Source organism: Saimiri boliviensis, chromosome 8 (genome assembly GCF_048565385.1).
Source record: "Saimiri boliviensis isolate mSaiBol1 chromosome 8, mSaiBol1.pri, whole genome shotgun sequence".
Lineage (NCBI taxonomy): Eukaryota > Metazoa > Chordata > Mammalia > Primates > Cebidae > Saimiri > Saimiri boliviensis.
This window is the reverse complement of record NC_133456.1, coordinates 105888667-105906799: the sequence shown is the minus strand read 5'-3', so window position 1 is coordinate 105906799 and position 18133 is coordinate 105888667. Positions and strand designations below refer to the sequence as shown.

General features: G+C 36.3%; 1 protein-coding gene across 3 annotated transcripts in view; it reads right to left on the bottom strand.

Moving 5' to 3' along the window:
• Positions 1-18133, bottom strand: part of MINDY3 (MINDY lysine 48 deubiquitinase 3) — an 85385-nt gene that overhangs the window by 36037 nt on the left and 31215 nt on the right. For 2 of the 3 annotated variants that reach the window (XM_003930634.4, XM_039478749.2), the window contains 2 exons: positions 11578-11648; positions 4787-4867 (listed from right to left, as the gene is read on the bottom strand). In XM_003930634.4, the coding sequence (XP_003930683.1) occupies positions 4787-4867; positions 11578-11648 (152 nt within the window). The remainder of the gene's footprint in view (positions 1-4786; positions 4868-11577; positions 11649-18133) is intronic. The other variant, XM_010341186.3, reaches the window with a different exon arrangement.

Here is an 18133-nt window from a genome sequence, read left to right as displayed (position 1 = left end):
GCTTAACAAGTATCTTTTTACCCCATATAGAAGGTTAAATTCAATACAGCTTCTGGTATTTTACTCTGTCTTCGTTATCACATTTCTATCTTCCTAACCATGCAACATTAGAAAAGTTTTCCATTCCTCTATGGACCGGTTTCTTTGGCATAAAGAATAGATGTGGGCCAAATGATTCTGACAGCTCTTACTAGTGCTAAATTTAAATTGAAAACAAAAACAAAACAGTATTTATGTGTTGCATCAGTCTACATAATAGACTGTCTGTCTCCCATAACTGCTCTTTGGAGGGAAATACAAGAAGAAAGTGATGTCAGAGAAGCTACAGCATAGCTCTCTACATGCCTGTCTGAGAGGTACCTCTCATTTCCCCAAGCCTACTTATAATGTGATGTGCATACAGTGAACAAATTGCTTTAATCACGAGTAGCTACATTCAACAACAGCAAAGCTGTTAAGTACACATTTTCTAAGGCTCTAAGATCTAATCATTAGCCACACCTATCTTATTAGACATTTCTATCCCTTCTCTGCCAAATCCAATCCATCAGCTAGTCCTATCATTCTAGCTCAGGAGTAAATCTCTGAAATCCATGCACTTTATTCCTCTCTACCTCACTACCCTCGACCAAATTACACTCTTTGCTTACCTGAAATAAAACTAGAGAAGACTTTTTTTTACCCATTCTCTGAGCTATCCTTCAATATATCCATTCTCCACAATTAGCCAGAGGTACCTTTTCAAAATGTGAATTGAATCCTGTTCATTTCCTTCCCACCTCCCCCAGAACGACTCCCACCACCCATTTCTAACAAGTCCAGTTGTCATTACTCCTATTACCAGAGAGTAACACGGCCGGCTGTCCTTCCAGCCTCAGCTTACATCTTGTCTCCTTAATTCTCAGTGTTCCCTCCGGATCTTGTCTTTCAGTTTGCTCTTATCACAGTTCATCTGTCTGTATGTCCTTCTTTCTTCAGGCATAAATTTGCTTCATTTGTGATGTAGAAAATCCTCTTTGCCCCTCTTCGTCTGGTTTAATCTGATACCTCAGGTTCTCATTTTAGGCATCAATTTTTCAAGGAAACATCCCCATTTTCCAAAAGTACAGTAAGTTCTTACAGCATTATGGACCTGTGCTTTGTCAGCACTCATTATACTTGTAAATTTGACTGTGATTATTTGAACATCCTTAACTGAGTAATTCAAGGAGCATGTCCACCTCCATTAAGAACAGGACCATTCAGCTAGGTAAGCCTTATGGAAAAAAAAAAAAAAAAAAGAAAAAGAAGAAAAAAAACCCAGGGCCCGTACATATCTATTTTTGCTCACTACTGTATGCAGAACAACTGGCATAATGCCAGGCACATACTACATGTCCAGTGAAAAGCTGTTAACTGAGTATATGAATGAATAAAGACACTTGCAACTATTACCACCTTCACTGCGTAAGGCACGTGAAGAATTCCATTGTTCTTCACAGGCATTTCACAAAGCCAAATTACAGATTGCCCTGAAAACTATAAACTTAAAATAAAGACTTTTTTACTTAACTGTAACCAGAACAAAGAAGTGAGCACATGAAATACACAAACAGTTTTATAGAAGACATAAATACTTATAAGGAAAATTACAATGAACTGCTGGGGAAATACTAAAACATGTTGTTTGTTTGTTTCAGTCCACTGAATGTATGACAAAGCAAACCCACCAAAACTCAAAAAAAAAAAAAAAAAAAAAAAGAAAGAAAAAGAAAAACCCACAGCCACAAGTTCTTGCTCAAAATGTAGAAATACCACAGAAGGAATGGCTGAGTAATGGTCATTGTTATAATTTTAAGAAGGGTAAAATCTGCAGTATTTTTAAATGTGGTAAAGACTTTATGAACACTAGTTTAACAAACCTAAAACAAGACTCGATAAAGTGATCAAGTATTACTGTTCTCATTTACCATTTAGGTGCTCTGCCAGCTTTGTTTTACTTTTATTTCAAGGGGAAAAAACAATTCTTCACTGGCAACTCCTTTTAAAGGTTACATTTCAAACAATCCAAATTCGACATCTAAGAAAGTATCTATAGATACTACACAATGAGTCATGTAAAATGTTCTTAGGGGGTATAAACATCACTGGAACCCAAGTGTGGGAAATGTGTACAAAAGTTTTATTCATTCAACTGACAACTCCTCCCACCTGCAGTGTGCCAGACTATATACCAAATCCTGAGACTACATAGGTAAGTCTTAAAACAGTAACAATAAGTATCAAATTCAAGAGTTCTACACCCACATGGCAGGAGTTTTTGTGTTTCTCTCTTAACTCCAAGTCTCTAATTGAACATGATATTGCACATGACTGGGATCTATGAATGAAAAGGTGAATGAGAGACAGCCCCTGCCCTAGACAAGGCTCACTGCCTGCCATGGGACACATAGAAAACTGTATGGGAATCAGAAACTGCGTGCTGGGTGATAAATGCAACAGCACAATGGGTAAGTGCCATGGGAACCACAAAAATATCAGGACAGGTAGGAAGAGTGTATGTCATGAAAAGAAGGGCATATTTCACTCTTAGGAACTCACTCAACATCACTCACTTTTTCAGATAATGTCCTCAAGTTCACAGCTCATTCGACATTGTTCCTTGTTTTAACCTTTTGTGAAATTTATTCTACTGTTATGACAACAAAAACATTTCTTAAATATCAATTATAAAATTTAAGATTTAAACTATTATCATCTCTTATATTTAACACTTTTAGCTTCATGTAGTTTTTCTTAAAGAATAAGATTGAAGATAAACAGGATTAAAAATTAGTTTGAAAATACATTTTTGTGTGTAAGTCAGAAGGAATTGTTTTTTTTTTTTTTTTTTGAGACGGAGTTTCGCTCTTGTTACCCAGGCTGGAGTCAATGGTGCAATCTCGGCTCACCGCAACCTACGCCTCCTGGGTTCAGGCAATTCTCCTGCCTCAGCCTCCCAAGTAGCTGGGATTACAGGCACGCGCCACCATGCCCAGCTAATTTTTTGTATTTTTAGTAGAGACGGGGTTTCGCCATGTTGACCAGGATGGTCTCGATCTCTCGACCTCGTGATCCACCCGCCTCGGCCTCCCAAAGTGCTGGGATTACAGGCTTGAGCCAAATTTATACAATGATGAAATCCTCACTTGGGAATTAGTAATTGTCAGTTTTTGTAGTTCACACTTACTTCAGGAAGGAAATAAATAGCAAAAGCTTTCAAACTAAACCCAACGTATCAGTAACTCTGTACTTTCAGAATTGTATTTTATAGCTTTCTGTGCCTAAGAAAAGGTAATTATGTATCTTGCTCTATAACCCCTATCTAGACTTTTGTCAACACAATAAAAGCAAAGACAGTAATACATAATTACATTCACAAAACTTAGCATTGCCAATTCAGACTATGGTATAATTTATACAATCTATACTTTCTACAGAAACAAATAATAAACGTACATTGACAAATGCATGCTCAAAAAGCTCAAGGAGTAATCAGAAAAGCACATCAGAATGAAGAACCTCAAAAGCATCTTCCTACAAACATTCAGCAACCTATCAGGCTGCCTAGGATGTCAGAGATGTTTAATACTTGTTTCTTGAATAATAAAAATTATGACGATGATGATGATGACCACGGCTAAGATTTACTGACCATTTAAATTGTACTAGGCACTGTTAAATACTTTGTATTTAAGCCTGACGACAATTCTAAGAGCTAGGTACTATTATGAATCCCTAATTTAAGGACACAGGAAAGGGCACTGAGAGACATGAGGAAGTGGCAAAGCTGGGATTACAACCAAAGTTGTCTGAGGGCAAAGCTCTTAACCACTCAATTGTTGAAAAACATCATATACAGATTCTAGTTGAGATTTAGAAACAGCTTTGTGGTAAGAATTTTGAAACAGAAATATTCAGATATGGCAGAGCATGGTGGCTCACGCCTGTAATCTCAACACTTGGGGAGACTGAGGTGGGCAGATCACTTGAGGTCAGGAGTTTGAGACCAGCCTGGCCAACAAGGCGAAACTGTCTCTACTAAAAATACAAAAATTAGATAGGTATGGTAGCGTGTGCCTATAGTACCAACTACTTAGGAGGCTGAAGTGGGAGAATCACTTGAACCTGGGGGCACAGGTTGCACTGAGCTGAGATTGTGCCATTGCACTCTAGCCTGGGTGAGAGAATGAGACTCCATCTCCAAAAAAAAAAAAAAAAAAAAAAAAAAATCTGAAAAGAAAATATTCATATATATTTCAGCTATTTCAATATTGTAGTGAGGTATATATTAAAATCGTGGCAAACAGTCCATCTTAAAAGAGCACTTGACTGTAATACCATTAAGCTAATAATATTAAAAATAAATTTTTTAAAGGAGACGTTTTAATAACAAAAACATTTTATATCATGTATCATCTAAGTTAAATAAATCTTTTACTTACAAAAAAGGCAATCTAAAACTTCAACTGAATCTAAAATTCAATTGTTTTCTCCATAACACAAGTGATTTCTGAAAAAACCAAAAGCTAAAGCTCTAAAGAGAGAAAAAGAAATTATAACTAAATCATGCTAGATTTTGTTTAAAAGTGTCCAGATTTAGAGCAGTAAAACAGTATGTTCTCCAGTATTAGTTTTTGAGATTTTTAAACAATTTATTTGTTATGAGAATAGACTGAAGTTTGCACAAAGATCCAAACCAAATATGAACTTATAATACTTGTTTCCCTGATGTCATAACTTAAAAAAAATCCTGCTATAAGCATACCTTGGCAAAAAATACGGTGAGGTGAGTTTCACTGCCAACAATCCAAATAGGGAATTTTGGAGATTTCAAGTAAGAACCAACCTAGAACAAATGTAGCAAAATAAAACAAATAAACAAATTAAAAATTTATACTGCCTCTTACATATTTGCCCATGAATATTTGAAGCATAACTTAAGTGTCCAATTTGTATTTAACTGGAATAATGTACACTCACAGAGACCAAGTGCTGAATGTGAAAATGAGTGTTACTGCCAATTCTGAGCTTATATTGTACCGTGACATTAAAACAATAATATAGATTTAACACAGCTAGAAATCACTATTTAGCCCTAACAGTCACTCTCAGGTTTTGTTAAAGTTCCTAGATAAAATGACTACTTCTTAGAATTTCAGAATGAAACCTCGAACCTTTAAACTATAAATTTGTTAATTTTATAAAAAAATAATTATACATTAACAAATGAGTAGACTTATGAATAATCAAAGGGAAAGAACGTCTTTGTTCTCAATCTAGGACAATATAAAAATCTCTCAAGAAAAATTAAAATCTAAACCATTTAAGTATGTAAGTGTCCTGTTGACTCTTCATGACAGAAGGTAAGTTCAAAGTTTCACAATGTGAACAGTCTCTTTAAAATGTATAAAAAGCCTTATTTGTAACCAGAGCTCAAGGTTATATAGTCTGTGAACACTACAGCACCAAAAACTTGAGAACATCATTTTGTGTAATTTAGGGAAAAAAAAAAAAAAAAAAAAGCTTAATATTCAACAAATAGATTTAGGAAACCCAACATGTGCACAGCATTCAATTCCACTTTCATATGAACACAGAAACTTTAACTTAAAAATGACAAATCTTACCAGTACAATTTGCTACATTTTCCTTTTTCTTACAGACTGCCTATAATTGGGGAATTCCAAGTGGCTGTTTGTGGCAGTCAGGGCCAAAAATTCTTTCCTAATCAGCCAGCAGCCCCTGCTTTAACCACCACCCTGGCCCTGTGGAATTTATTCTTATCACTAGGAAGGAAGTGGAAAATAGGTATTCTTTTGTATTCATGGACAGAGAAACTAGTATCTTTGTCCTATGATGGGAAGGATGAGTTAGATGTCCTAATGTGGCAAAGCTGAGCCAGTGAAGTAGGAAGCATGGTTTGCGAACAGCAGAAAAGAATAAAAGAAAAGGAACAATCTAGAAGACCCCATTGTCTTAGACCAAAATCTTCTGAAACTGATAAACAACTTCAGCAAAGTCTCAGGATACAAAATCAATGTGCAAAAATCACAAGCATTCCTGTACACCAGTAACAGACTTACAGAGAGCCAAATCAAGAACGAACTGCCATTCACAATTGCCACAAAGAGAATAAAATACCTAGGAATATAATTAACAAAGGATGTAAAGGACCTCTTCAAGGAGAACTACAAACCACTGCTCAACAACATAAGAGAAGGTACAAACAGATGGAGAAATGTTCCATGCTCATGGTTAGGAAGAATCAGTATCATGAAAATGGCCATAATGCCCGAAGTAATTTACAGATTCAATGCTATCCCCATCAAGCTACCAATGACCTTCTTCACAGAACTGAAAAACAACTTTAAACTTCATATGGAACCAAAAGAGAGCTGGCATAGTCAAGTCAATTCTAAGCAAAAAGAACAAAGCTGGAGGCATCACGCTACCTGACTTCAAACTATACTACTACAAGGCTACAGTAATCAAAACAGCATGGTACTGGTACCAAAACAGAGATATAGACCAATGGAACAGAACAGAGGCCTCGGAGGCAAGACAACACATCTACAACCATCCGATCTTTGACAAACCTGACAAAAACAAGCAATGGGGAAAGGATTTCCTGTTTAATAAATGGTGTTGGGAAAAATGGCTAGCCATGTGCAGAAAGCAGAAACTGGACACCTTCCTGACACCTTACACTAAAATTAACTCCAGATGGATTAAAGACTTAAAACATAAGACCTAACACCATAAAAACCCTAGAAGACCTAGGCAAAACCATTCAGGGCATAGTCATAGGCAAGGACTTCATGATTAAAACACCAAAAGCATTGGCAACAAAAGCCAAAAGAGACAAATTGTATCTAACTAAACTTAAGAGCTTCTGCATAGCAAAATAAACAATTGTTAGAGTGAACTGGCAACCAACAGAATGGGAAAAAATGTTTGCAATCTACCCATCTGACAAAAGGCTAATATCCAGAATCTACAAAGAACTGTAAAAATCTGTAAAACACATTTACAAGAAAAAAACAAACCCATTCAAAAGTGGGCAAAGGACATGAACAGACACTTTTCGAAAGAAGACATATGTGAGGCCAACAAACACGAAAAAATGTTCATCATCACTGGTCATTAGAGAAATGCAAATCAAAACTATATTGAGATACCATCTCACGCCAGTTAGAATGGCAATCGTTAAAAAATCCAGAGACAACAGATGCTGGAGAGGATGTGGAGAAATAGGAACACTCAACACTATTGGTGGGAGTGTAAATTAATTTAGCCACTGTGGAAGACAGTGTGGCGATTCCTCAAGGACCTAGAAATAGAAAATCCATTTGACCCAGCAATCCCATTACTGGGTATATATCCAAAGGATTATAAATTGATCTATTATAAGGACACATGCACACAAATGTTCACTGCAGCACTGTTTACAATAGCAAAGCCTTGGAACCAACCCAGATGCCCATGGATGATAGACTGGACAGGGAGAATCTGGCACATATACACCATGGAATACTACGCAGCCATAAAAACGATGAGTTTGTGTCCTTTGTAGGGACATGGATGAACCTGGAAACCATCATTCTCAGCAAACTGACACAAGAACAGAAAATCAAACACCTTATGTTCTCATTCATAGGCGGGTGTTGAACAATGAGAACACATGGACATAGGGAGGGGAGCATTGCACACTAAGGTCTGTTGCAGAGGGAACTAGGGGAGGGTCAGCAGGGGGTGGGGAGCTGGGGAGGGATAACATAGGGAGAAATGCCAGATACAGGTGATGGGGAGGAAGGCAGCAAACCACACTGCCATGTATGTACCTATGCAACAATCCTGCATGTTCTTCACATGTACCCCCAAACCTAAAACACAATAAAATATATGCTTAAAAAAAAGAAAGAAAAGAAAAGGAACAAAAAAGAGAGAAAGCTGATTACAGTTCCAGAGTGTATGAAGGTTTTAGAGATGAGCAGTGCAAGTGTGTCAATCTATACACAGGAAACCAGAGAAATACACAGGATCTCTATCTAGTCTCATCTTAAGCAACTCAACAGTACAGAGCTGGAATTAGAACTTAGGTTTTCTAACTCCTACTCTGATAGATTTGCATCACATACATCATGGTGCTTCATGTGGTGAACAGCTTAGCTATTAACCTTTCTTTTAGGAAAACCGTATATTTAAATTAAAGAAGAAGTATACAAAACGAAGAGGATAAGATCAACGAGTAAATGAATGCTAAACTCACGGAGTGTTTTATAATGGTAAAAATATCTTGAATGCATAAATAAGTGTAATCACTTTGAAAACAGTTTGACGCATCCTCATGAAGTTAAAAATAGAATTACTATATGACCAGTAATTTCAATCCTGGGTATATACCAAAGAGAAATAAAAACAGGTTCACAAAAAATTTGTACATCAACGTTTAGAGCAGCATTAGTCATAACAGCTAAGGTGGAAAGAAGCTAACTGATGGATAAAACTGGTGTAACACACACACAAGAATATTATTTGGTCATAAAAAGGAATGAAACGCTAATATATGTAAACACATGGATGAATACTGAAAACACTATGCTAAGTGAAAGGAGCCAGAAACAAAACGCTGCATATTGTATGATTCCACTAGTACAAATGTCCAAAAGAGGTAAACTCGCAAAGACAGAAAGGAGAGTAGTTGTTTCCAGGGGCTGGGTGGAGGGGGATGTGACTGCTAATGGATTTAAAGCTCCTTTTGTGGGTAAGGAAAACATTCTGGAATTAGACTGGGGTAACAGTTGCATAGCTTTGTGAATACATTAAGAAGCCCTGAATTGTATGCTTTAATATAGTGAAGTTTATGGTATTTGAGTTATAAATCAATTTTTTTAAAAAAAAGTAGAATCAAAAGCAGCCATAGCCACCTTATTCTTTGTTGGGTTTTTACGTGTGTGTTGAGAGGGGGAGTGCAGGAGGGAGAGAGAGATCATTTCATCACCTCAACTGTATTAATGCATGTATGGTCAAAATGGTATTGCAAAATGTTAACTTCACCTTTAAAGGGAAATCTGCTACATTTATAAAGCATGGGGAAATGTTCAGATTTACAAAATTACCACAAGCACAATGATTTCCTTAATGCCATTCTTCCAAGCATCTGGCAAGAAGTAAATGTAAAATATATATAGAATTTGAAAGTTATATAGAGATGAACACTGTAATATCGTTTTTCAAAAAATGCTGTCTTGACTCACTTTTGAGGCCCTGGCTAGAGGCCAGTTTCCTTTAAAAACATAGCTAATTAAATTTATACTCCAACCACTACCATTATAGGTCTTCCACACTCCAGGGATCACCCTAATCACCCTGGAGTCAGGTGTCAGACTGCTAGGGATAACTAAAGAGCCCCCAGAATTATTCAAACTAGCCCATCTATAGGGAAGCCCAGGCAACCTAGCTGACCCCATCCTACTTGCTGTACATAGCTGCTCCTATGGCTCCAGCTTACCGTACCTCAGTTCCCAGATGCAATCCTGCATGTGGCCCTGCCTGGCTTCCCTCTCTCAATTGCAGTGTAGGGAACAGAGTTTTGCCTTTCACTTATCCAACTATCAGTGTGTTTTGTTGCACCATTAACAGAATCCTTAAATCTTATTTAAAACCATAGTTAACTGCTACAGCACTACAGCAATATGTAAACAGAAGAATATACAGCAGCGACTGACTTCCCACTAAGATCTTGAGGAGAAAAACATTCTACTCTTCCACCTAAAAATTAAAGCAAAGCAAAGCTCACATTTAGAAACCCTTGCAATTTTGGTGAACACATCCATTCATTCATTCAACAAATATTTCTGAGTACCTGGCACCTAATATGTACCTAGCAATGTCCCTGCTTCCAAAGAGTCTATATTCCACTAGGGAAGGTAATAGAAAAGCAAACTCAAGATACAAAAAGATAAGTAAACAAAAAGGGTCATTAGAGAGTAATTATTCTTATTAAATATTCTAGAAAAGAATAACTGAGGGACTGGTTAAGAAAAAAGTCTCTGAGGTATGATCTCAAGTCCGGCCTGAAGGGGACAGTGAGCCATCTATTTCAAGAGCTGGACAACTCCAAGCAGAAAGGAGAGCAAGCACTGGAGAGGGCTGGGCATGTCTGGGAAAGTCAAAAGACACCGGTGCGGTTGGAGCACAGCAGTAGAAAGAGCAATGCAAGTGCAAAGACCATCAGGGTCTTACGGGATACACAGGAAATGTTTCCAAATATAAAATCTCCACCCCTAGCCTCATGCAAGATGCAGGCATACGTGTACATCCCACCTGCCCCACCCCACCCCTCCATGCTTAACTTTCCTTAGAATCTTTGAATGTGTATGCATATCTGTTAGGGGGAAGGCGACGCAGTTTGATTCTCGTTGCCAGGCTGTTTCAGAGCAGCTTTAGCTTAATACAATTAAAAGTCACCAAAAATAAAAGAGTTGCTACTGTTTAACAACATGATCACTACTAACGAGGAAGGGCAGGACAAATCCGATTTATCATATGCGTATCACCCAGTGCTCAAGTGTCACTATTAAAAAGAAACACTGTGTGACAAAAAAGAAAGAGGATAAACCAGTTATTGTTATTAGATATAATCACCATCTGAACCACTGCTATGGAACCCTGTTCTAAAATAGAGAAGGAAGGCCAGGTGCCTTAGGCTCATTCCTGTAATCCCAGCACTTAGGGAGGGAGGCCAAGGTGGGAGGATAACTTGAGGTCAGGAGTTTGAGACCAGTCTGGGCAACATAGCAAGACCCTGTCTCTATGTTAAAAAAAATTTGTTTTTAATGGAAAAGAAAATTAGATTTACCTCTTTCTCTCAAACCATGACATATTATGAAGTGAAAGTCAATAATGATTTAAATCCCATTTCAAACTATTTACAATACACATTGGTTATTTCATATTGTGTAGGGAAACAATAAAATAAACAGCAATACATGAGAGTTCCACTAACCCTAGTGCGTGTGTTAAACAGTTTAATGCTATAAAACACTTGAAATATTTTTTAGTGTGAAATCATTTTTTCAGATGGAATAGATAAAAGTCAGAATTTCAGGCATCTGGCAATTCCTTCTCTCTGCCTGATAAAGTATTACCAGTTGCTTTGGTGAGCATATTCTTCGTTAGGTAATAAAGAAACAGTGCTTTCTTCTTCTTCCATTTGCCAAAAATAGAATATTCAGTAATAGTGGTCAATTGAATAGATTCAATAATAGATGACAATTTAAAAAAAGAATAGTTTTCTTGTATTATTTTGTACTGGGTTCTGCCCCTCCTCTCACAAAAAATAACAACAGACTTGGCATAGGAAACTCAGCATGATCAGCCAGCTTAACCACACTTAATAACCCTGCTGGTTTAGGATGGGTGGTAGGAGGGAAGAAGAAAGCAGTACAGAACAATAACACTGTGCTCAAATGCGCTGTCATAGGAACAAAACAGTATCCACAATAGTGGACTTCTGAACAAAAAACATTCAAAGTACCTTAAAAATCAATTTACCTTACAGTATCTTAAAGCTTCCATTAGTGTTAAAAATCCTACAGCTGCTTGTTCATGTATACCAAGAAGTTCTGCAAAAACAAAAAGAAAAAAAAAAAGAAAAAGAAAACAAACTTAGCATTGTAGTAGTGTGTATAAATATGAAGCATACTTATATGTATATATATTTATACTACACCAAAATTTTATTTTACCCAAAACTATACTCTTAAATTTAGCATGTATTTATTAAGAGGTAATGTCAACTAATCATTACAGTACTACTCAGTATAAAATACCATTAAATCAGGTTTGTGGTGGGTAAATGTGATACTTTTGATGTACATTAAATGTATTTATAAAACTTGATATTCAATGTTAACTTTTTAAATGAAAGAATTTACTCCCTGAAATCCAGGAAACGTTGACAAAAATAAAAGAAGAAAGAGACACCTAATACCCATGTAAAAGGGCTAACTTGAATTGACTTGGATTTTAAAGAACAAATGGATATGCTAATCACTGGTAAAATTTATCATTAGGTAGCAGTGACTCTACTTGTCTAACACTAAAAACATGGACATTTAAGGCCAGCCGTCTCCTGTAAACAAACACAGGCCGTGTTTAAGACTGGGGAAATAAAGATGAACAGAAAATGATCTCTGCCTCAGACGAAGAAAACACGTGCTCTCTCTGTACACACACATAGGGTGATACGAGAGTATCTGCTTACAGTGTTAGGGAAGGCTTATAGAAGTGATAACACGGAGTTGAATCTTGAAGCATATCATAGTTTTCCAGGCCAAAATGAGGATGAGAAGAAAATTCAAAGCAGAAGAAACCACAAACAAGTATGAAAAATCAATGCATTTAAGGAATGAAGTATTTGGCAAAGTTTCCTTAAATGCTTCTGGCCTGGGGAACATGATAAATAGTGATTAACATAAAGAATTAAGAAGTAGGTTCTGGATGAACGTGAAGAGATAACGTGAATTTGATTATAGACAAGCTGGGACTGAGGAACCTTTACGTGCTCTAGCTAGAGAGAGAAACAGCTGGAAGTAAGGTTCAGGAATACAGGAGAGACAGGTCAGGGTTAGAGAAAAAGATTTGGGAATCATGAGCATAGAGATGAGAGATAAAGTTATGAATGTGGATAACTCAGAACAGACACAACACAGAAAATTAAAATGTGATAATAAAGTCTTTTCATAACTATACCCTTCAGCTAACATACGTTAAGTAATATAATAATATATTTGTATCCATAATATCCCTAAAAAGCATTTCTTTCTGGGTAACAATTATCTTCATTGTGAATACAATGTATATATAATTTTGTATCCTTTTCACCATCTGGTCATGTTTTATCCATTTTTCCATTAGGATATATTTTATCAATTAATGTAGTAAGAATATTAACTGTCATTTCTGTTGCAAACATTTTGCTATGTAGCCCTAACTACAACATATAGACGGTGTAAGGCAAGAGCTGACAGTTTAACTTTCTGGATTGGTAAATCCAAAATTAATAGAAGGTGCATATACATACAGTTTGTATTTTGTCACTAGCATCTTACAGGCACAGATCGGGTAGAGCAATGGTTCTTTAATTGTGGTTTAGGATTCCTCAGGGACCACAAGACCCTTTAAGAGACTACATGAGATCAAAATGATTTTCATAATATGATGTTAATTGCCTTTTTACTCTTACTCTCTCATAAGCACAGACTTTTACAGAGGTTGAATGATAGTTATACTGTATCAAAATTTGTAAGCATATATAAAGATCCAGCTGTCTAGTAATAAGCCAAGCATTAAAGGGATTTGCAAAAATTTAAAACAATGTCACTCTCCTTAATTTTAAGTAATTTTATTAAAAGTGTTATTTATATTAATATTAATAAGGGGTATCTTGTACAGTTTTTAAAATTATGTTTCATTTCTACAAATTCAGGAGGTAAATGTGAAATTTTTAAACACATATACTAAAAAATGATCAAACCATGTTATGCAGAGTGTTCGTCTCCATTGCTTGAGTACAATGCAGTTTTAAGCAAAGTAATCCTACTCTGCTATCAAACACTGAATTTATTCCAACTTACTGTAAGTTTGTACTCTAACCCACTCCCCTCATGCTTCCCCCACGTCCCCCCACTTACCCTCCCCACTTACCCTTCTGCTATCTACTGTTCCACTCTCTACCTCCATGTGATCAATTGTTTTTAGATCCCACATAAAAGAACATGTGATTCTGTCTTTTTGTCCCTGGCTTATTTCACTTAAGATTATGATCTCCAGTTCCATCCATGTATACTGCAAATGAAAGGATTTCATTCTTTGTTATGGCCAAATAGAATTCCATTGTTTACAGAATTCCATTTTCTTTATCCATTGACTCGTTGACAGACACTAAGGTTGACTCCGTATCTTTGCTATTGTCAATGGTGCTGCAAGCATGGGCAGGTATCCCTTTGATATACTGATTTCTTTGTCTTTGGGTAGATACTGAGTTGGGAGACTGCTGGATCAAATGATAATTCTATTTTTAGTTTTTTGAGAAATCTCCATACTGTTTTCCGTAGTGGCTGTACAAGTTTACATTCCCACCAACAGCATACAGGAGTTCTCTTTTCTCTATCTTTGCCGCACTTTTATTGTTTTTTTAAATAGCTATTCTGACTGGAGTAAGAGGACATCTCACTGTGGTTTTGATGTCCAGTTCTCTCATGATTAGTGATGTTGAATAGTTTTTCATATATCTGTTAAAGTGAATTAACACATATTTAAAAATTTCTCAGTCCCTAACATGAAAAACATTATTTGCTTTGGGATCCTCAATAAGAGTGTAAAGAGCATGAGATTAAAAGATCTGAGAATCTTTGGGTTAGAGCATTTAAAGTAAAACAAGGGGCCAAGCGCGGTGGCTCATGCCTGTAATCCCAGCACTTTGGGAAGCTGAGGCGGGTGGATCACCTGAGGTTAAGAGTTCAAGACCAGCCTGATCAACATGATGAAACTCTGTCTCTACTAAAAACACACTTAGCTGGGGGTTATAATCCCAGCTACTTGGGAGGCTGAGGCAGGAGAATCACTTAAACCCCAGAGGCTTGCTGTGAGCCAAGATTGTGCCATTGCACTCCAGCCTGGGCAACAAGAGCAAAACTATGTCTTGGGGGGGAAAAAAAAAAAAAAAAAAAGGGCAAAACAAGGGAGAGGAGAAAAACAGCCCAATTGGGTATAAATGGATATTCATATCATTGCAAACTTTTCTCTCCCTTTCCTTCTGAAATATAAGCAGCACTAAATGTTCTCATGTAAAAAGAAGAATGCATACATTGGTAGTTTCATAATTCGGTTTCTAAAATCAGTTACCACCACCTAGTGTTACAATTAGATACTACATCATCTATTTCCCTAGATTATTAAACAAATGTCTAATAAAAAATATGTTACTAAATGCAGCAAACTAGTTGTTCATAATCATTGAGTAACGAACCATTCAGATTTGATCAGTAAACATACGCTTAGCCATCTAGTTTGGATGGCAATATTTAAAAAATGCAGCATGCCTATTTTTCTTAAATAGAATTACTTAACATTTTTAATCTTCTGATAGCTTCAAGTGTATCACACTAGGACAATTTATTTTTATGCCAAGTTTTAATACAGTAAGGATAAAATATTCTCACATTAATTTGTAGAATTTATTTGTATGAGACTGTCTCAATAGCCTCAAAAGTCTATTTTCATGTAACCCTAATCTGAAAACCTGAAATTAAAACGTTCCAAAATCTGAAGCATTTTGAGAGCCAACATGATTTTTGAAGGAAATGCTCATTACGGCATTTTGTATGTTAGATTTTCAATTAGGGTTGCTAAACTGGTAAGAAAAAATGTAAATATTTCCAAATCTGAAAAAAAATCAGAAATCTTAACTGCTTCCAGGTTCCAAGCATGTACTCTACATTTGCAAAACATTCTAATTATCTTGTGATTACATTCTTGTTTTCTTTGCCAGTATTAATTTACCATATGAGAGACAGGCTCTTGCCATCTTGCCCAGGTTGGTTTCAAACTCCTGGCCTCAAGTGATCCTCCTGCTTTGGCCTCCCGAAGTGATGAGATTAAAGGCACAAGCCAACACACCCAGCCTAACTGATAATCTTATACAACAGAATGAAACAAACCATGAAGACTCATTCAGTTCCTGATTGCATTTTTAGGAGTTCCACGTATTACATGGAGTATAATCAAACAGGTACCAGAGAAACATGACTATTTTTTGGCATAACTGTAATATCCCTTCTTGTTTATTTTTTAATTGACAAATACAAGTTGTATATACCTGTGGTGTACAACATGATGTTCTGAAATATGTATACACTGTAGAATGGCTAAACTGAGTTAATTAGCATATGCATTATTCTATGTATGAGTCCATCATCTTTCAATTAGCTATGCATTGGATTGGCTGTAATACTGACTTCTATTTATTAGAAAACCCACCAGAAACCAAGAAACTTCTGCGTTTCTGAATGACAAGAGTTGACTCTTCTATCGCTATTCCATAAATTATAAAATAAAAATAATCATCAAATAAGCATACAAAAACAATATACAATATGGACAAAAATAAAGAGTGTACAAATACTGAGGAATTCCTTTAAGACAAAAAAGAGACCAAGAAAAAATTAATTCACAGAAAACCTAAATCAAAGAAAACTTTAGTGCAACAGATATGCAATAGTACAAAATAAAGACAGATGGCAGGTAAAGAGACAGACCACAAAAGGATTTTAGAGCCTTAGAAGGAGTTTGGATTTTACTGTAAGTGCACAGGGAAGCCAGCCATCAAATGGTTTTAAGTGAGAGAGAAACATGATCACATTGAGTTTGAAAAATACCACACTAGCCACTGTGAAAGACTGAGTGGGCAAGAATGCAATTAGTTTGATTAGTTCTATTGTAGTTTATTTCTATTCTACTGGAGAAGCAAAAGATGTTTCAAAAGTTAGGGTAGAATGAAGTATATGGATTCAGGACCATATGATCTATAAGATTAAACACTAATTTTTACTAAAGAATGTACAAAACAATCTAGTTGAGAAGATAATATTGCAAACATATCATTTCCTCAAAATAACCTACAAATATAATGTAATCAACCCAAATCTTCATAGATTTTTTTAAAACTTGAACTTGAAAGCAGGGGGAAAAGTTCAATTGGAATAGATAATGTAGAAATGACTATAACAATTTCGAAGAAGTATGTCAGGAATCATGCTAATGAATATTCAAAGTGTATTATAAAACTATGTAACTGTGAAGTTTTGCATAAGAAGTCATAAATAAATAGATCAGTGGAATAGAAGAAATAAAAACAGACAAATATGGAAAAATGTGTTTTGTAACAAAAAATGTATTTCGTATCTGTGGAGAACTGACTGGAATTAGGACATTAGATTCTTCTTTGAGAAAAAGTCAAAAGGCAGATCCCTAACTCATACCATTCATAAATACATAATCTAGATAAAGAGCCAAACATTAAAAAACAAAAAGCCCACAAAAGCATTTTTGGAAAATACAAGAGAAAATCAGTTTAGTCTGGAGCCAGGAACAATGGTGCATGCCTATAGTCTCAGCTACTCGGGAGACTGAGGCAAAAGAATCGCTGAAGCCCAGTTCGAGGCTGCAGTGAGCTAAGATTGCACCACTGCACTATGGCCTGGGTGACAGAGGGAGACCCCATTTCTAAAAAATTAAAATAAGAAATCTTGGGGTGAGAGACACATAAAACTGATATAAGGGGAGAGGAAAAAAAAAACAAAAAAACAACAAACCACTCCAAATAGAAGCCATGAAAAAAAAGACCAAATGATTTAACCTCACAAAAATGAAAGCCAGCTGGGTGTGGTGATGCACGCCTGTAATGCCAGCACTTTGGGAGGCTGAGGTGGGTGGATCACCTGAGGTTGGGAGTTCAAGACCAGCCTGGCCAACATGGTGAAACACTGTCTCTACTAAAAATCCAAAAATAGCTGGGTATGGTGGCGTGTGCCTGTAATCCCAGCTACTAGGGAGGCCAAGGCAGGAGAATTGCTTGAACCCAGGAGGCAGAGGTTGCAGTGAGCCAAGATTGTGCCACTGCACTCCAACCTGGGTGACAGAGTAAGACTCTGTCTCGAAAAAAAAAAAGAAAGAAAAGAAAAGAAAAAAAAAGCAAGCTTTGGATATAAGAAAATATATCATTAACATAGTTAACAAGAGAAAGGAGGTTGGGCAACAGTATTTGCAACAAAGGTCAAACAGAGAAAGAACTAAGAATTTATAAAGAGCTCCTAGAAACTGTGAACAAAAGAACGTAACTCCTCCTCCCCAAATGCCAAAAATATGGGAAGAGGTAATTTACAGAAGAATACTAAAAGCTGACAAACACATGAAAAGATGATCAAGCTCAGGCTCAATGAGCACCAGAGAAATGTGAATTAAAACAGGCTATCACTTGTCAATAAACTGACAAAACGTTAAAGACGCACAATTCTAAGTGTCAGGCAGGATGCAGGAAAGTGAGACC